This window comes from Lissotriton vulgaris, chromosome 12 (assembly GCF_964263255.1).
Source record: "Lissotriton vulgaris chromosome 12, aLisVul1.2, whole genome shotgun sequence".
In the NCBI taxonomy this organism is placed as follows: domain Eukaryota; kingdom Metazoa; phylum Chordata; class Amphibia; order Caudata; family Salamandridae; genus Lissotriton; species Lissotriton vulgaris.
In genome coordinates, this window is record NC_141700.1 from 512,736,429 (window position 1) to 512,757,622 (window position 21,194).

General features: G+C 47.2%; 1 protein-coding gene across 1 annotated transcript in view; it reads left to right on the forward strand.

Moving 5' to 3' along the window:
- FCSK (fucose kinase) overlaps positions 1-21,194 on the forward strand; it is a 1,017,185-nt gene that overhangs the window by 773,951 nt on the left and 222,040 nt on the right. The window contains exon 10 of the mRNA XM_086945277.1: positions 388-538. Coding sequence (XP_086801403.1) covers positions 388-538 — 151 coding nt within the window. The remainder of the gene's footprint in view (positions 1-387; positions 539-21,194) is intronic.

Sequence of the window (21,194 nt, forward strand, 5' to 3'; positions counted from 1 at the left end):
GTTTATTGTTACCCAACTCAATGGTATTCATTTTATCGACCTCAGAAGGATGAAAGGCTGAGAGCACTTACCAGGATTTAAACCTGTGACTTTGGGATCAAACTAAGGCCCCTACAGTGGCCGCATTAGTCCACTAAGCCACCAGACCTGGTATATGGGTGGGACTGGTGAAGATGCATTTGAGGCATGTCAAACACTCTGCATGCATTGTGTCAAATTTTTCCTGCACTGACCTCGAGGTGGCACTATGCCCAAAATTTGGTATGTGGAGGTGAAAGTATTAGAGCTCTGTCCCCTGTTAACAAAGGCTATATCTGATGATTAAGTGTATCTCATCCCCAAATGCGAGTGCTTTTAAAATAACGTTTGTGAGATCTTCGCCCCCAGCTCTCACTGTTCTTTGACATCCTGTGGTGCATGGCTAGAGAGGTGACGGAAGAGGAGTTCCTGAATGGAGGCGTCTACAGCTCGGGTGGTGCAATGAGGAGTGCCAGGACGGTGTTATGGAAGGAGCTGCGTGATGTGCCACTCAGTATTGGTGAGTGAAGTCAATTACACGTTTTACACCTGCTGTTGTGACTATATTACCTTTCTACCAGTTGTCTCTTTGGGGACGCCATTGGCCTGATGTACTAAGAGACCAGTCTCAGATAGTGGTTGCAAATTGTGCACTGACTTTTTGTCAACTGTCTCTGATGCGACCTATGTACTAATAGGTCGTGTCACAAAATCTCCTGTCACAGTTGATCGCAGAATGACTGAGCGTCTGTTCAGCATCCGGTGATTCTGGGCAAATCACTTAATCTCCCCGTGCCTAACAAAAATGAATGTGTCCTTGTGTAACGTAACGTAACTGGTGCTTATGTAAAGTGCTTCAATACCTTCGGGTCGTGTTTGTGCTAAATAAATCTGCATAAAAAATTATATACATCATGAATATTTATTTGGCAAGTCGTATTTGCAACCCTGTGTGATTGTCTACACACAGGAACAGCAGATCATCATCTCACTGTGTTTGCATTCACAAACGTGAAACTTTACTTTTTTCCGGCTAATTTTCATTCATAACCACATCGTTTCAGAAAGTGGAATGCATTGTGAAGTAAGCAGTGCTGGGGTGAATTAATTCTCTCTTGAGAAAACAGGACATGTTTGTCGGAGGTGCAAGCAGTAAAAGGCTGTTTATTCCAAGTCTTTACCAGTGGTACTCTCCTTGAGATGCCAGGGTATCTGTATGTCCCTGGACATACTGCAAATGAAGGCCTTTTCAACCCCGAAAGACCAACGCTATATGTATCGTTTTAGTTCTCCGAACACGTAGACGTGCAGTATGAAGCACTAGATACAATATTTAATGGCATTATTTGGAATGTTATTTGGGAATACTTATGTTTGTTGCCAGTTTTATGGAACTTATGGTTGGCATTTCTGTCTTTGTTTATCCATATCTATTTTTTGCTCATCTTTTCTGCAATTAGCCATGTTTCGTTTTGTTTAGAAAAGCGAAGTTGCACCTAATATATGTCTAATTATATTTAACCGATGAACGCATACGCACGCTTGGACGCCTATGAGGTTTTCAATGACTGAGGAGACGTACAATATAGTAGTGCTCATCTGAAAACATTAACATTGTCATACACACATAATAATCACTTCTACATTTAGTTTTACTACACAATTTCGTATCTTTTTTACTTAATTCCCGTGCAGTTAATGTGCCCAGAACGTGGACTGGTGATTATGATGGACAGCATGGAGTTTCACTAAAGACATAGTTGCAGCTTGTTTGTTTTAAAATACAGGGACAAAGTTAACCAGTATCATGGGTCCTAATGCAAGGAAGGAAGTGGCCTCCCTGGCTACTGTTTAAACAGTGAAATGCAGCAAGTATCAGGGTTCAGTGGGACTCAGGCCTATGAGCGGTTTCGGCATCACATAATTTCCTGTCTTTTTGTGTGGAACCGGGGAGCGCCTCACTTTGGCATCTAACTAACAACGTATTGTTATGTCTCACTCAGCGGCTGCCGCATATCTTATTTAACACACTCTGGCCCCGTACCTTCTGCCAGGGAAACGCGGAAGGCAGCTTTAGCGCCAGTATTTCACGAGACACTTGAATAATGGCGGACCCCCTCCCTCCTCCCACTTACCGAGTGGGGTTAGGTTAGGAGTCGGATAGCTAGCTCTGCGGGGACATTCTGCAGTTTCAGCGGCTGCTGATGCAGCAGATACACTTTTGTGACATGACGGACCGCTGTAATCACCGAGCGGCCGGCGCTGGCCCGAGGCCATCCCTCAGCCGCAGGCACTAGGCGGGAACAGCGCGCGCTCTGCAGGAAACGGGCCCGGGGCACTCTGGGAACTCCGCGCCGAGCTTCAGAACCTGATGATCTCAGCCACATTCTCACCGGAGACTCAGCACAAGCAGCGGCGCGAGCTTATTGCTGTAGTGACACCATGGCACAACTGTTAATGTACCCAATTAATACTTGCTGCAGATTTATGCTTCCGTTTGATTTTTTTCTCTGTTATACGGAGTCTGGCTTGGACAGAAACTAGGTCCGGGCACCCGAATGCATGTGTGTAGCCACTATTAATGAATCACATAGCTAAACAAGTTGTCAACATTTGGAAATAGGGGTAGTTATGAACTTGTTAAGATATGCTGTATAGTTGTTTTGCAAGGCATGGGAGACGACTAGCATTTTTGCTTGATGCAGACAATGTTTGTGGTCATGTCCAGGAAATCAGCAGTAAAGACAAGCATTGGCAAACCAGTAGGTTTCGCCTATGCAAGAGCTATTTACTTTGGCAGTGTCTTTTAGCCATGTTGTACACCAGTGCCGCAGCTGTGCCGCATAGCTAAAAGTTTCTAAAACAAGCATTGGCAAACCAGTAGGTTTCGCCTATGCAAGAGCTATTTACTTTGGCAGTGTCTTTTAGCCATGTTGTACACCAGTGCCGCAGCTGTGCAGCATAGCTAAAAGTTTCTAAAACAAGCATTGGCAAACCAGTAGGTTTCGCCTATGCAAGAGCTATTTACTATGTCAGTGTCTTTTAGCCATGTTGTACACCAGTGCCGCAGCTGTGCCGCATAGCTAAAAGTTTCTAAAACAAGCATTGGCAAACCAGTAGGTTTCGCCTATGCAAGAGCTATTTACTTTGGCAGTGTCTTTTAGCCATGTTGTACACCAGTGCCGCAGCTGTGCAGCATAGCTAAAAGTTTCTAAAACAAGCATTGGCAAACCAGTAGGTTTCGCCTATGCAAGAGCTATTTACTATGTCAGTGTCTTTTAGCCATGTTGTACACCAGTGCCGCAGCTGTGCAGCATAGCTAAAAGTTTCTAAAACAAGCATTGGCAAACCAGTAGGTTTCGCCTATGCAAGAGCTATTTACTTTGGCAGTGTCTTTTAGCCATGTTGTACACCAGTGCCGCAGCTGTGCAGCATAGCTAAAAGTTTCTAAAACAAGCATTGGCAAACCAGTAGGTTTCGCCTATGCAAGAGCTATTTACTTTGGCAGTGTCTTTTAGCCATGTTGTACACCAGTGCCGCAGCTGTGCCGCATAGCTAAAAGTTTCTAAAACAAGCATTGGCAAACCAGTAGGTTTCGCCTATGCAAGAGCTATTTACTATGTCAGTGTCTTTTAGCCATGTTGTACACCAGTGCGGCAGCTGTGCAGCATGGCTAAAAGTTTCTAAAAAAAGAGCTATGATGCGGCCAGCGCTGGTCGCGTCACATCTATTTTTTCCTTATTGCGAGTAGGGGTGGAAAACACAAACAGGAAGGATGGTGGGATGGGAAAAGCCAGCACGAACAACGGAAGAGAGAGTGGTAGGCAACTGGACTATAAAAAAAGAGCTATGATGCAGCCAGCATTGGCTGCGTCATATCACTTTTTTTTGTTCTGGCAGGTGATGTGGGAGTGGTTAATAGCAACACAGACAAGGAGGGAGGGACAAGGAGAGGAGGGAGGGTAAAATAAACACGGGCATGGTGGGGGGAAAGCTTAAAACCAACACAGACAACATAGGGAGGAGCCTTAAGAGCAGCATGGACAACAGGGGAGGGGGTTTAAAAGCAAACACTAACAATGTGGGGAGGGAGTGGGTTTAAAAGCAACAGGAACAACAGCGGTGGGAGAGAAAAAGCCACACTACATGAAGAAAAAATAAACATAGTACCTCAATCACAGCCCGAGCAGCGGAAGGACACTTATCAAGATGAAGCAATCAGTACTTGGTCCATGCTCCACACGAAGAAAAGAAAGTGAAGCCTCCAGGTGCTGGCCTAGTAGGAGCAGCAAACAAGAGTGACAATGGAGCCAACAAATTGCAAAGAATGGACGGGCTCAGAGCCCCTTGTTGTATACAATCTCTCTTGCAAGCGAGAGTGCATTGAGAGCATCCGCTGTCAAAGGTGAGGGCTAAAAACGGCCCACCAGGCCAAAAAACAGGGTCACAAGTGGGCACAAAACAACCCACACTGACTTGTCAGACCAGCCCTTCTGACATTGCTGGATTGCCATACATGCAGGGCCACTGGAATTATGTGAGTTCTGCATAATTATAGATTTGCTGTATTTGCCACATAATCCATCACCTGCCTCATTTAGTGCAGATTTCACCAAAACAAGATGTTTCTAGCTCAAACAGATCAAAAGTTAGTAAAAATTCAGCAATACATGTTGAAGCGCAGTGGAAGACCCTTCGTTAAGGTTGACTGCTCACCTTTCAGTGGTGGCTCCTCCGCTAAAGTGGAGGAGCGTCACCCCACTACTCACAAGGAAAAATAAAATGATAATAACTTGTCATTATTATCATTTTATTTTTCATATTGAGCCAGTGGCTCTCAGGCGGAGCTGGCCAGATCAGGAAGCTGAGTGGTTTACATTCCTTAAGTGCACATCATTGCTTGGCCGGCTCGAGAGGGCAAGCCAAACAGTCCTGCGCACATTGCATATTCCCCACCAGGCTAGCTTTACACAGCTTGGTGAGGAACATGCAAAGCTTGCAATTCCCCATCTGAGCGCCGTTCCATGGCGCACTGAGCAATCACAACCCTTCACTGCAGTGTTATGATTGGCTGGGGGGAGCCTGGGAGCCCGGGTGCCTCCTGTTCCCGGCAGAGACAGGAAGAAGAGGAAGGAGGCGGCGGCTGGCCGGCCCAGGTAAATATTTTGTTTTTTAGGTCTCGCCTATGCAGCGCGCATGCGCTACATAGGAGGGCCTTTAGCCGCCGCTCTGCTCATTTTCAAGCACAAACTCTTGCTTGTGGCGGCATCCACCTTGCGGAACCGAGCAGGGGCGCGCCACAAGTACGAGTGCAGTGCTTGAAAATGAGCAGACTGCTCTCCCAAGCGCGCGCGTACCTCTCTCTTAATCCCTTCTTTTTGCACTGCTGCAACCCGACTGCATTTTCTTCCTGCCCGACAGAAGAAATCTCCTCTTTCATTTCCAAATCTTCAGCCTACACTAGACAATTGCTATAGAAGCCACTAGCAACTGAAGTGCTATCCCGTTCCTGAATTGCACCTTGACAAAAAACAATCTGCGGCTGGTGTAGTGAACATGATTGATTGATTTTAAAACTTATATAGCGCTTACTGTCACCCCACGGATATCCTGGCGCTTCAGACTGAAAAAACGGAGCCACGATAGAGTAGGTCGCATCTGCCAGAGCCTAAATAGGGGGCTCAAACTAGGCTTTAGGAAAGAGCCAGGTTTTCAGGTTTCTGCGAAACTCTAGCAGGGCGCTAATCTGTCTAAGGCTCTGTGGAAGTCCATTCCACAGCCGAGCGCCGGCCACACTGAATGCTCTACCTCCTAGCCTGGCCCGTTTTAACCTAGGCACTGTAAGTAGGGCAGCACTGGACGATCGGAGCTGCCTAGTGGGTTGATACCAGGAGAACCTTTCTCGCATAGGAACTGGCCCTAGCTCATGTACCGCTTTAAAAACCAAACACAGGGATTTAAAGTGAATACGTTCCGTCACTGGTAACCAATGCAGCTCTCTTAATGCCATTGTTGCCGAGGAACAGCGTTGCCAGCCAAGGGCAAGTTTAGCTGCTGCAGACTGGATTCTTTGGAGCCCCTGCAGAATGTATAGTGGGGCATCCAAATACAAGGAATTGCAATAATCCAGCCTACTACCTACTATACTACTTACTACCAGTGGGCGCGCCTCAATAGGTAGCAAGGGCAGTATTTTACGCAGCATGCGTATTAGGGCAAAGCAGACCTTGGCGGTCTTATTAGCCTGTGATTCCATCTGGAGATCCTCGTCAATCAGCACCCCCAGATTACGTACTGTGCTTGCCGGGGTTCCTCCTCTGGGGTCAGCCTAAATTCAGAGGGGAATTGTCTAGGTGGCCTACCCGAGGAACAATAGACCACCTCGGTCTATCCTGCGTTAAACTGAAGTGAATTCCTACTAAGCCAGTTGGCTGTCTTCCGCATGCATTCCTGAAACAGGTCAAGGGATACTGCATTGTCTCCTTCTAGAGAGAATGCCAGTTGTGTATCGTCCGCGTAATTGACTGTGCAGACTCCGGCAGACTTTATAATGGAGAGCAGGGGCAGCAGATAAATATTATATGAGATTGGACTGATCGCAGAGCCCTGCGCCACCCCATGGACGACTGATGATTTACTGGCCGTGAAAGGAGCTAATGTTACCACCTGGTGGCGTCCTGCCAGGTAGGATTGTAACCATAACAATGCTCGCCCCCTCACTCCCAGATTCTGTAGTCTTTCCAGTAGGATAAGGTGGTTCACTGTGTCGAATGCGGCCGACATATCGAGAAGCACTACCACAGTCGCATTCCCATTGTCGGCACGCATCCGCAGGTTATCCAACATTGTGACCAAGGCCGTCTCCGTCCCGTGACCAGGGCGGAAGCCAAACTGATCTTTATCAAGTAGGCAGTTCTCCTCCAGAAAACGCGACAGTTCCCTACTGACTGTTTTCTTCAGGATCTTCACTGGGAAGGGCAGGAGAAAAATAGGCCTGAAATTGGCCGGTACTGAGGGATCCAGGGAAGGCTTTCTAATCAGTGGAGTCACCGCTGCCAGTTTCCATTCCTCTGGGACCTCTCCTTTCTCCAGGGACTGATTGCATATCTGCCTCAGTCAGGGAAGAGTATCACGGCCAGATGACTTCCATATTCTGGAGGGGAAGGGATCATTCGGTGAGCCTGAAGAGACACTCTCTACCAGACTATCAAATGCAGCCATTGGGAGGGTTTGAAAATTATTCAGATATACCGGTAGTAATTGATCTTCAGCTCCCGTCTGTACAGGATTACGTTTTTTTACTTTTTATTAGCAATGAGACTATCCACTATCTTAGTGACCTTATCCTGGAAATGTGTGGCAATTTCATCGCAAAGTTTTTGAGATGCTGCCACTTTATTATCCATACATTTATGGGCAGACAAAGCCTTAGTGATTTCAAAGAGGGCTTTTGTCCCATTAGATGCGTGGGTGATTGACCCGGCATAGAAGTCAGCCTTGGCCTTAACCCCTTCACTGCGGCGGCTATTCCGCCGCAGTGCTAAGGGGGCGGGCAGGCCGCGCGGCGGCCGCATGCTGGTGACGGAACCGCTCCGTCACCAGCCTCGGTTGAACTGTGCTCATGACGGAGCGGCTCCGTCATGGCCCGCCCCGCTCAATGGAACGTCCAGCGCAGGTGCGGAATTCGCGCTGCGCAGTCGTTCAGAGAGGGCCATGACGGAACCGCTCCGTCATCAGCACAGCGTACCCGCAGCTGATGACGGAGCGGTTCCGTCATCAGCATCGAACAAGTTAAGGATGCTTTCCTTGTAATACAGCTGTCTCCGTCTTAGTTCAATTTTATCTTCCTCCCCATACCCCTTCCTCCATTTCCTCTCCGCCTTCTTGCGAAGCATGCGGAACTGTTTCAGCTCCTCATTGAACCAAGGCGCCATAGCCTTCCTTTTATTTTTTATCCTCTTCATAGGGATTACCTGGTCTAAGATGGCAGATATATGATTTGTATATAGTGAATAGTTCTCTTTTACCGATAGCATGGGGTCGAAGAGTGTGACCTCTGAGTCAAATACTGGTGGTCTAATCTGACCCAGTTTCGCCCATTCCCTGCCTATCCTATAGGACCTTTGCTGGCCTTCACTGTCCCTTGAGTGCATCGTTATGATGCTAAACAGAACTAAAAAGTGGTCTGACCAACTCTGAGGCATTACATTTAGCACCCTGGTTCTACCTTGGTTAGAAAATAGCAGATCAAGTACATGTCCACCTACATGTGTCGGGCTTTCCACCATCTGGGTGAGGTCCAGATTAGTACAAGTATGTTTTAAATCTCGCAGGTGGTTGTTAGCTTTCCCACAGATTAAAGTCTCCAAGAATAATCATTCTAGAGTGGGCCAGTGTAAGATTGGTAATAACATCAAAGAGGTTTTGAAAGTCTGTAGAACCCCCCTGGGGGCCTATAGCATAGGAGTCCGGTAAGTAGGTTCCCACTTATAGAGTCTAATGCAAACCCCATCACTTCTATGCCCTCTACTTCACTAGTCTGTAGGAGTCTGAAATCCAGCTCTTCTTTAAAGATTACTCCCACTCCTCCCCCTCTGCCCATAGCCCTAGGCTTATGTTTCGACTTTTTTTCGTTTCTCTGGTTCGCTTTCTCTACAGTTGGTTTAATAAGGGGATCCTCACTGCAGCCCTTGCAATTGCCCAAAACCGGTCCATCTGCTGCCGGATTGTGTTGCTGAGAATATGCTAAAGGTTTTGTAGATTCAGAACAATTACCAAACTTGTGATAATGGTTTTCGGCTGCAAAGACAATATTTTCCTCACTTCCATTTCCGTTTGTCAATTTCCACACTTCAACTTTCATATTGTCACAGTCGGCTTCACTTAACTTTTCATTTGGAAAATTATCTTTTTCGGACTCCCGACCCAAATGCTTGTAACTACTAAACACCATCAAGAAGTTAGTGAAAGCCTGAAAAAACGGGGCTGACCTGTTGCTGCTTTTTCCAGTAACTAGTAGCCATCTGTACGTCCTTCCATGCTGCTGTAGCACCAGTTACTCGCTTTATTTGTTAAAGCAGTATGTTCTATTGGCATGGTCTCTTTGCCTTTATCAGAAGAATTGTGAGCACGGTCGACAGTCGGTTTGGGTATCACAATGGCAGCCGTTTCTTTACCCTTCTGCATCTTGTTTTCTACAAAGCCGTTTTTCAAGGGAAATTGTTTTTTTGTAGCATTTTCTCTTGTGTTCTCGTCAGCTGTCCGCAGTAGGCTTGTTTTTAGGTCTTGCCTATGCAGCGCTTTCTTTATTATACATTTTCACCATACTACACACTTCTGTACAGAACAACTTAAAAACATAGGCAAAATAAATATCTCTGGCTAAAAACTTATAGGGTCCCAAAGGCGAGACCTATTGGCTATGCCAATGCTTGTTCATTTTCTTTGTCCACCCCCCTCCCGTCTGGTACCCGTGGCTACTGTCACCTTTCTGTTGCTTACAGCCTGATTCATCATAGTGCCGTTTAGCGAGTTTGAAATAGCGATTCATAAGGAATCGCTATTCCAGACTCGCAAAACGGCATTCATGTAGGAATCGCAAAAACAAATGCGATTCCTACATATTCCTTATTTGCGATTAGCCAAAAGGCCCATAGGAATGAATGGGGAGTATTCCTTATTTGCGATTAGCAATTTGCTAATCGCAAATAAGATAGCGATTTAAAGGGTGCCAGGGGTGTCCAAAGGACACCCTGTAGCACCCCTTAAAAGTAAATACGAACAGGTGTTGCGCACACACATGTCCAAAGGACATGTGTGTGTGCAACATGCAACTTAGAAAAATGCTTTTAAAAGTATTTTTCTAAGTTTTCGCTATTTACCACGAGGTTTGACCTCGCGGTAAATAGCGGGCCGAAATTGCGAATTCGCAATTTTAAAATGGATGATGAATTGCATTTAAGGAATCTCAAATAGAGATTCCTTAAATGTAATTCATCGCAAAATAGCGAAATCGCTATTACCGATTTTTGCATTTGGGATGATGAATCCCAAATGCAAAAATAGCGCTCGCAAAGGGCCAGATTCTCAGAATCTGGCCCTTTGCGAGCCCATTTCGGCTTGATGAATCAGGCTGATTGTTCTGTATTTGGGTGTCAAAGGTGTACATATGAGGTGAAACATTAGCACAGAAAGTGTTAGCTTGTAAAAAAAAAAGCCAAAACAATGAGGTAATGCTAACAAAATCTACCACATTACTATGCATAGTTTTTTTTTCTGCATAATTTAGTCGACTCTGCCTCATACTTTGGTCTTCCCTTGCCGTTTAATTCCAGTCATCCTGCCTAAAGGACAGTCCGACCCGATATTGTACCTCCTGATTGCTTACACACCCTTCTTTGTATCTCGTGATGGCCTTTCTGTGCATGGTTCCTTCTAATTTTTTCCGTGTGTTTGGAATAAAGGGCTCGCTCCCGTGGATTCGGAAGAGGACAGTTGGCAAGGAGAGTCGAGGTGTACAGCACTGGATAGATCATGCGGTGCAACAGGCGGCTGAGAAAATCGGAGCTGCGGGACGTTTTCCGTCCTCCGGAGAGTGATGACGATAAGGGAAGGAGGAGCGGCCCAGATATAAATTGGCAGTGGCCCACAATATGTAAACGTGGTCACGAAGCCGGCAGCAACAGGGCTTCATCAGGTGCGGAAGAGAGCGGTAACATCCCTTAACGGGACCCCGATGCTGCGGTGGCAGACTGCGAGGAGCGGAGGTCGGATTCTGACCGGAGGGCGAGGCGAGGCACCCCGCTACGAGACCGAGGACCGCATGTGTCAGCCGCCTTGCGGGATGCACCGGAAGGAGACCTCTGCTGTTGGTGGTTGGGGCACTGGCGCCGAGGGTCCCCCTGATATAGATTGTGTGTGCCTCTTCGGGTGCCCTGATTCTGGGAGATGCAGTGCGGGCCGCCCAGAGCCTGGATGCCTGACCCTATGATGGCGGCCTTCACCACCATGAAAAAACAAGGAAAGGGAGGGAGAGTATCACAGATGGATTCGTACTCCCTAAACAAGTTACATAAACAAAGAGAATCCATCTCGTGAGGTATGGAAAGTGTTCCTCACAATGGTGTGGAGCACTTAGTGTTTTTTAAAATACCCCTCACACACCAAAAGGACCCTTGGTGTCATGCTTCATCATAGGGTTCTTCGCACCCCTCTACGGGATGCGGCGTGCTGCGACCTACGACTACGTGGGAGCACTGATAATAGACTATGTATGGTGCATGTGAGGGTTTAATATGTGAGTGAGTGGTGGGATGAGTGAATAATGAAAAAGTACCTGGCTCTTAGGACTCTGAAATGTTTTTTTATTAGGTCCCGGGGCTGGTGCTGTTAAAAGAAGTGAAGTGCGAGATGTTTATGTTATGTTATGTTATGTTAATTATATTTTTATAGCGCACAGATGCCCCAGCCAAGGGGCGTCCTGGTGCTAGGCAGGTACTATAACATAACACACAAAGGGAAAAAGAAGAGAATGGCGACTACTCGGAAGCGGGAAACAAAAAAGTTTTGATAGCACGCCTGAAGGTGGACAAATCATCCAGGGCTCGAATGTGCACCGGGAGCGAGTTCCACAGTCCCGCAGCAAGCACCCGGTAGGAGCGGCCACCCATTCTGCTAAGTTTAAAACGGGGGCAGACTGCAAGGTGAAGAGCCTCAGATCTTAGTGATCTCGGAGGGATGTAGGGAGTGAGCAGATTGGACAGTGCCGGCGGTGAAGAAAATTTCATAATTTTAAAGGCCAGACAGAGTGCCTTAAACTTGATCCGCTGTCTGACCGGTAGCCAGTGTAGGGCCGAGATGGTACCTGACACAGAACAATGTCTGGGAAGACCCACAATGGCTCGCGCCGCGGCATTTTGAACCCTTTGGAGCCTGGATGCCTCAGCCTGGTTTACCCCTATCATCAGCGAGCTACCGTAGTCCAGCCGGGAAAGAATTGATGCCTGGACCACGAGCTGTCTGGTGAGGGGGTCAAAATATTTCAAGACCGGCCTTATGCCACGCAAAACACCGTAGCAGGTAGCTGCAACCCTCTTCGTGTGGTCAGTGAAGGTGAGCGCAGGGTCCAGCCAAATTCCTAGGTTTTTCACTCCAGAAGCTGGGATAGGAATAATGCCCAGCTCTGGAGGGCACCACTGGTTTCCCCATAGCTCGACATGTTTCCCTAAGACCAGCACCTCAGTTTTGGTGGCATTCAACTGAAGGCAATTAGTACGAAGCCAACTCGCTACTGCCACAAGTCCAGCTCGGAATCTGGGGGCCTCCACTTCAGGGTCTCCACTAAGTGTCACCGCCAGCTGCGTGTCGTCCGCATATGAGGTCATCGTCAGACCCCACTGTTTGACGACTGCAGCTAGCGGTTTCACATAGAGGTTGAACAATGTGGGGCTTAATGAAGAACCCTGTGGGACCCCCAGGTCCAAGGGATAGATGGTGGATTGGCAGGGTGGGATTGCCACTTTAAAGGTTCGATCTGAGAGAAAGGATCGAAACCACTGGAGAGCGGTGCCTGCTACTCCAGCTTCCTCTAAGCGTTGAATCAGTATCTGGTGGGACACAGTATCGAAAGCAGCGCTCAGATCTAATAGCAGGAGCGCTGCTGTACGTCCGGAGTCAAGCACCAGGCGTAAATGCTCGATAATAAAGAGCAAAGCGGTCTCGGTACTGTGTCCTGGCCAGAAGCCATTCTGGCTGGGGTCCAGTATCTGATTACGGGCCAGGTGTTCGGACAAGATCGAGTTTACATGGGCTTCGGTGACTTTAGCCATCCAAGGCAATAAAGATATGGGGCGGTAGTTTTCTGGCAAAAGAGGGTCGGAATTTGCCTTTTTTAGGATAGGAGTGACTACCGCCTGCTTCCATGAAGATGGAACCGTTCCAGTTGACAATGACATGTTGATAAGATTTAGTATGGGAGCTAGGCACAGCGGAGAAAGAGTACTAATAAGAGCTGGCTTCAGCGGGTCCAGAGGAAAACCTGATTTAACGCTGAGGCTAAGTTTGTCAAAAGCCTCAGTGGACAAATCAGGTAGAGAGGTCAGAGTCTCATACCCCAGGAGATTAGGGTCACCTAGCTCTGGATCCGGCCGACATATATCGAAACCTCGGTATATTTTCTGCACTTTCTCCAGGAAGAAAGTTGCCAAATTCTCGCAATGGGAGTCAGTGCAGATCTCTGCCGAGGTAGCTCTTTTATTCATGAGGTCTTTCAAAACCTTGAATATTAGTTTAGATGGATTGGTGCTGGCTAGAAATTCCTGCGCATAGAATGTGGCCCGTGTTCTGCAAATTGCCCTATGATAGAGCTTAAGTTTGGCGAAATACAGGGTTTTCAGCACAGGATCATAAGATCTTCTCCAATCCCTCTCTGCTTTCCGGCAAGTTTTTTTTAGCTCGGCAAGGGACTCATTATACCATGGGCTGGATACCTTCAGATGACCTTTCAACCAGCGCATGGGTATAAGAGAGTCAAGAGCATCTGAAATCCATGAGCAAAACAGCTGGTAACCATGATCCACATCTAAGAAAGCGCTTAGGGGTTTCTGCTCCAGCAGCCTGTAGAACTCTTCAAGTTTGAGTTTGTGCCAGTGCCTTTTAAGAATTGGCCTATCCACAGGTTTAAATGGCTTATCGTGGATAGGGCAAAAGGCTTCCACCAGCAGATGATCCGTCCATCCCATCAACAACGGTTCAGACACCTTCACCCTCACGAGAGTGGAAAAAAAGGGGTCAAGAATATGACCTCCAGTGTGGGTGGGAAGGGTAACAAGCTGGACGAGTTGAGGAGCTTCAAGATCCGCGAGCAAGGTGTTAACGGCTGTGGACGATCTGTTGTCAAAATGGATATTAAGATCACCCATGATGTTGAAATTCGCACAGCCGAGCGCTAAGGGGCTTACCATATCGGCAAGAGCGGACTTGAAGACAGAATCATTGCCAGGTGGGCGATAGATGAGCATACCACTAAACGTAAAGTGGTGACTAAAAGCAACTTTGAAGAGGGCGCTTTCACAAGCGGGCAGCCCGAGAGCTTTCCATTCAGCAGGAAAGCAGGATTTAACTGCCATGGCGATGCCACCGCCTCTCGTAGTCCGATTTAACATAAAAACCGTATAATTCGGAGGGAAAGCAAGATTTAGAATAGCGGCATCAGAATCCTGAAGCCAGGTTTCAGTAAGTAAAAAAAGATCAGGATCGTCTTTTTCAATGAGGTCATAAATAAACTGGTGATGTTTGACCAGTGGCCTCACATTCAAACTCCAGATCCGGAGGCCCTGGTCTGCATTGATATTGCGTTTAATCTGGTTGACGCCTTCCAGAGAACGGATCATAGTCGGGCTTACTAAAGACCAGGCCTTACAGGCGCAGACATATGGGCTGGATAGGGGGTCCACAGGATGACATGAGCAGACCCCAGCCCTGTCCCCAATAGATATCAACTCTGCCCGGGAGTAATGAGGCATTAATATGGCGTGCCAGATGGAAGGAACAACAAAAATAAAGATCGAGCCCTACCACGTCTCGCGCTTCCTCGTCGCTGACGGGCGCAGACCGGCAGGACTCTGGCACGACTCAGGCTAAGCGAGGGCGTCCCACCTGCGCGTCCCGCTGCGCGGGAGAGGATAGCTTTAAATAGGCCAACCAATCCCAGCGCGAGCGCGAGGACGCTCCAAGATGGCGCCCGTAGCTGGAAAACTGAGCCCAACTCAAAATGGCGCCCAAACAGGACCACCCTCGGGACCCGGACCCGCCAAAACGGCGGTGCAGCAACCTTTTAAATGCGGTGAGAGGGAGGGGGGGCAAAACCCAGCCAAATCCCGCTAAAAGCAGGGGAAAGTGACAAAATGAGGAATCAAATAAAATACAAAACAAGGGTAATTTAAAATACAGAAGCGCCAGCAGCAGCGCGTGCGCAGCAGTGCTAGTACCTGTCAAGTATTGTGTCAAGTGTTATGTAGTAGTTATGTACATCACCTCAAAGTGTGCGTCGACATGTTTCGGAGACTGGGCTCCTTCTTCAGGACATGGTGCACAACTTCCCCACCTTACTCACGTTTCACTTTTTTTTTTTTGTAAACAATTTTGATTGCAGACCAATCACAGGATAATCAATCACATTAGCATCATCATTGTGAAATACCCCCTCTCGATTTGAAAATCCCATCAGTTTACTCACGTTTCACTACACAAAAGAATGATGTGTAATTAAAAAGTGGTAATATATATATGTGTGTAAATTATAGGTTACAATGTACCTACAGCGGTAATGCTCAAGAAAAATGCGAATTGCAGTATCTGAGGAAAAGTATGAGAAGAAATTCATTGGTAAACCTCAAGAGAACATTATTATTCAGGTGCAATCACCTAGAAAAAATGTTGTGGGGGTTCAAAAACTGCCAGTGAAGGTTTTAACCCTCTAAAAAAAGAGACAAATACAAGACATACTAACATTAAACAGAAAGCACACACTCTATTCCAGCAGTGGTGAAAAGTGCAGAGGAGGAAAAGAAAGGGTATTATAGTCATACTTGTCTTTGAAATGTCGTGAGCATCATGAGCCTCAAGAACGTCTGGGGTGATAATTGCCAATCTGCAATCTAAAAAAATGCAGTAGTAAACAGCGCGGTTTACTTGCTTCCTGTTTGTAGTTTTGTAAAAATCACTCTGTGTCATACTCACGAACTCAATGGGAGTTCTGATCCATGTTACCCCATCCGCTGCTCCGCTGGAATGGAGATGGGAGCTTTTGCGTCCTCTATTTATACTCGTTCTCTTTGCTTTAAGTGTTTGCTTAATTGGCAATGAGGGAAGTTTAACTGGATGCGGTAGAATGCCCATATAAGTATTATCTGGGGTCTATGGTGGAACCTCATGGTCCCGATGGTAGTGGGAGCAGGAGGAGCATGCGTGTGGCTCCATATTGCTCCGCGCATGCGCCGAGAATGGAACGCTGTTCCGGTTTGATGAGCGCATGCGTCGGAGTATAGCGACGTTTCTTAATTATGGTACAATGGGAAACACAGTACAAAAGGCAGATCCTTTGCCTTTGTAGTCTCATATCACAGTGTGAACCTCAAGTATCAGATCACAATATAGGAAAATACAGAAAAATACGAGAGGTTTCTTTCATGATGGCGCGGTGGTCAATCCTAACCATACTCATGTGCCTTATGAAGTAATACAATGTTTTTATAGGTTTTAAAAGGTTTTTAAAAAAGGGCAGGTGTCTAGTTATGAAACAGTACTAAGGAATGTATAGTTATTCAGGTACTCACTCTTAGTTACCATTTATAAAACTAAGTTGGTTCAAGTTGTAAGGAGGCCCCACGGTATGTCATCATTGAGGCCATTGATATTGGTCCCCAAACGGAACACCCAGCGCTGTTCTTTTTGAAAAAGGTCTTCCTCTGTCTGTAATTGTTCAATTACAGTCCATTGAAGGTCATTCACACAATGTTGGGCGTTTAGGTAGTGAGTGGACATTGTGGTAGTTGTCTTTTTTCAGCGCACGTTGCTTTTGTGCTCGTTCCTGCGGGTTTTTCCAGCCCTTGTGGTCATGCCCACGTACTCTAGACCACACGGGCAGGTGATGAGGTAGGCCACATTTTTACTGTTGCAGTTGGTCATTTTTTTCTGTTCCCAACAAGTCCCGTTACTGAATGTCAATTTTTTTCTCTTACGTGTCCGGTGGCAACTACTGCAATTGCCACAAGGGAAATGGCCCTGGACCCCAGTTATGGACACAGTGAGTTCTTGTGTTTTGCGGGGGCGTGTATGGACCAGCATGTCCTTCAAATTCCTGCTTCGTTTGTGTGCAAACATGGGTTTCTCCAAATCCAGGTTGCCACATGTCAGAATTCCCCAATGTCTGTTCTATCTTTGAGACTTCGTTGGAAATGGTGTTATATGTTGTAACACATATAGGTCGTCTTATGCCAGGCTCTTGTGGTATTTTATCATCCAGTAAGGCTTCCCTATTGTTATTTTTGGCCCTTTTCATGGCTGAGTTGATTATCCTTTCAGGGTAATGTCTTAGTTTGAGTTTGTTTTTAGATCTGAGGCTTGTGTTTTGTACTCTGCCAATTCCGTGCAGTTGCGTCGAAGACGCAAAAATTGTCCGTAAGGAAGGTTCTCCCTCAGGTGGCGGGGATGGAAGCTGTCAAACCTGAGTAGGCAATTCCTTGCTGTCGGTTTGAAGTGAGTCGTTGTTTTTTTTACACACCGTCCTCCGGATATATGTTTAGATCTAAAAACACTAGTGATTTGTTCGAAACTGAGCTGGTAAATTTCAAAAAGGTGTTTTGAGCGTTTAGCCAATTCAGAAATTCAGTCACTGATTGTAGGCCTCCTAGCCAGACGACAAAAATGTTGTCTATGTACCTTTTCCAGATACTTATATTTTGTCTGTAGGGGTTGTGTACATTCAGAATCTTGTTGGTCTCCAGATGGTGTACGTAGAGACCAGCTAGACTTGGGGCAAAAGCACTACCCATGCTGGTCCCATGGCTCTGTAGGTATATGGTAGATTTATACTGAAAGAAGTTTTTTTGAAGAGCTAGGGAGATACATTCCAATACCAACCCTCTCGGTGTTTGGTAATGCCAAGGGGTGGTAAATAGTATCTCTTCTATGATGGAGAGTGTCGCATCATGTGGCAAACTCGTGTACAAACTCTCCACATCTAAGCTGAGCAGTAATTGAGTAGTTGGATCAAAGGGTAAATCTCTTAGTAGTTGGAGGACTGCCTTGGTGTCCTTCAAGTAGGTGTCTGTGGCTTGTACGAGGGGACGGAGGAAGGTATCGGCAAATTTTGATGAAGGCTCAAGGATTGAGCTAATCCCCGAGACAATGGGTCGCCCAGGTGGTTGTTCAATATTCTTATGTATTTTGGGGATACAATAGAAATAGGGAATTCGTGGTGTCTTTTGTACCAGAAATTCAGCCTCTTTTTTACTTAGCCAATCGTGTGCTAGTCCTTCTTCAATCATGCCTCCTATTCTGACGCAAAGAGACTCGGTCGGGTCTTCTGGTAGGACGGTGTCATTTCGTCTATCTGCCAAAAGTCTCATACACTCGGCACCATAAGCAGCAGCAGTCTGTAACACTATAGCCCCCCCTTTATCGGCTGGTTTTATTATGATGTCATTGTTCCTAGCCAATTCTCTGATTGATTGTTGCTCAATTGTACTCGTATTATGGAAGGTATTCGTTTGTGTTGGATCTATTTTACTCAGTTCACTCATGATTGCCTTCTCAAAGGTCAATACTTCAATTGGTAACATTGAGTCAGGAGGGGTGAACGTTGATCTAGGTTTTAGACCGATATCAGAGGTGACAATAGTTCATTCTTTATCCTGGAAAAATACTTGCAATTTCAATTTCCTGATGAATTCCTGTACCTCAAGGTTCAGTATGAATATGTCTGGTTTGTTTGTTGGTACAAAACCAAGACCTTTATTCAATACTGCCTTCCGAGTGTCAGTAAGTGGGGTGGGGGTCAGATTAACCACTAGGTCCCTCTCTTGTTGGTTGATGTTGAGGGTTGGTTGTTTAGAGCCCCTGTCATGCTCCTTGTGGATACTCTGGGGTCGCCCTGTTCCGGGTCTTGCCATGTCACATTGTTGCCTTTTCTGTTCCTCCCCCGTGTTCCAAGGCGGGTCCCTAAAAAAGGCTGAGGACCATAGAAACCTTGTGATGGCCTTTCTGTGCCTGGTTCCTTCTAATTTTTTCTGTGTGTTTGGAATAAAGGGCTCGCTCCCGTGGATTCGGAAGAGGACAGTTGGCAAGGAGAATCGATGTGTACAGCACTGGATAGATCATGCAGTGCAACAGGCGGCTGAGAAAATCAGAGCTGCGGGACGTTTTCCATCCTCCGGAGAGTGATGACGATAAGGGATGGAGGAGCGGCCCAGATATAAAATGGCAGTGGCCCACAACATGTAAACGTGGTGGCGAAGCCGGCAGCAACAGGACTTCATCAGGTGCCGAAGAGAGCGGTAACATTCCTTAACAGGACCCCAATGCTGCAGTGGCAGACTGCGAGGAGCGGAGGTCGGATTCTGACCAGAGGGCGAGGCACCCATCTACGAGACCGGGGACCGCATGTGTCAGCCGCCTTGCGGGATGCACCAGTAGGAGACCTCTGCTGTTGGTGGTTGGGGGCCCCACTGGCGCCAAGGGTCCCCCTGATATAGAGTGGGTGTGCCTCTTCGGGTGCCCTGATTCTGGGAGATGCAGTTCGGGCCGCCCAGAGCCTGGATGCCTGACCCTAAGATGACTGCCTTCACCACCAGGCAGTGCATATAAAATGAGCAAGGATGAGGGGAACACAACAGGAGGCAAGAGACACGTTGCCCTACATGATCTGCCCAGGAGAATATGGAGTACCAGCCTAGGAGTACTTATACTGCCTTTACCAAACGCCTGCTGCTTATGAGGGAAGCCTTTCACACTCATCTGCTCAAGGTACACCTTTTTTCGGTCCGGTGCTTGCCACATACGTACACAGTGATCGGCACGTGATACTGCCTGTCCCTGCCTGACTCCAAAATGGCGGCGGTAATTTCCCCCATCATGTCGCTTCAATCAGCACAGTAACGGCGCCCAACTCACAGTGCACACCGTCGCTGTGGCTTGGGAGCTGGTAGATGCCCTGTGCGGTAAAATCTTGGGCCGGTGCCATCGCTGCCTTGCACCCGACGCTCAGCTGAACCTTCACCGTCCACAGTGAGTACCTGTTACACCTTCGGATTCCTGGCCCTACGACCTGCTGGAAAAGCTACAGTGATTTCTTGGCCCCCTCCCCTCTGCCTTTCACAATGTTTGCATCTCAGGCGGAGGTGGAGTTTGCTGCAGTGCCTGTCCCCATGATGGCGACTGGGGCCAGTCCTGACTACTGCTGTGGGGGACTCCTGAGGTACCGGGGCACTCCCAAACTGAGCTGGTGGGACGTTCCTGATCTAAAATCATTGGTCATCATCCTGTTCTAGACCTGCCCTTACACGACCCCGCTCCTGCTCCCCCTCCATGACACTTGAGTCGGAAACCTGTCCATCGGCAGCTGAGACCTAGACATTTTGATTGACGCCCGGTGGAGCTACCTCACGCGCTAAAGGGGAGATGGGCTATGGATTTCTCTCCTTGACCATCACCTACCCAGCCGGTCGTTGGGCAAACTCTCCTGCGTCTCTCTAATGGACCTTTCTCCCTACTCCTCTTCATCATACCACCTACCCCCTCCTCTCTACTCTTCTCCTTTTTCCAGCTATTGACCTTTGCCCTCACCCGTCCTTGCTCATAATTCCCACTTTCTTCTGTGAACTTTCCCTCATAAATTGAGACCTAGCAATATGACTGATGCTATTAGGGTGATGGGCTGTGGATTCCCTCCTTGTACGTCACTTACCCAGTCGGTCTTTGGGCAAACTTCCTTTCGTGTCTCCTGCCGTTTTTTCATTCATCCTCCCCCTTCACACTTCCCTCTTCCCCCCCTTCTCTTCACCTTTCTTTCCTCTCCCAATTTGTTGCTTAATTTTTAACGTAATGTGTATTTGTTTTCATTCTCTGTAACATTGTGGAGCCTATGGAAAGTGCTCTGATACCTACGGGTCTAGCCAGCACTATATATAAGTCATAAATAACGTTCCTCTGAACTTCTGATGGACCTCTGACGACGCCCCATGGGCATCAACACTGTTTGTACTCACCTGGATACACGATTAACGTTGGCCAATGCTCGGTGTAGCTGTCATACGCAGCTAAAGAGGAGTCTGGCCCTAGATTCACCCCCTCACCCGTCACCTACACAGCCGGACATCTGTCATAGTTTTCCTCGTTCTTCCCGTTGTGTATTCCCTCCCTCCCCTTCCTCCTCCCCCTGTGACTCTTTGATTTAAGTGATGTAACTATGTAACTTGCTGTAACTCATGTAAAGCGCACTGATACCTTCAGGTCCAGTAGCGTTATATAAAACTTTTCAAATAAAAAAATAAATAAATCATCAATGAGTGCTGGAGGTTTATGATTAAAGATATTCCTTGTGCTGGAAGGTTTCGCCTTCCATGTTTCTCGCATATACAGAACTTGTACACCAAGGCCAGCTGTGATGGAATATTCCT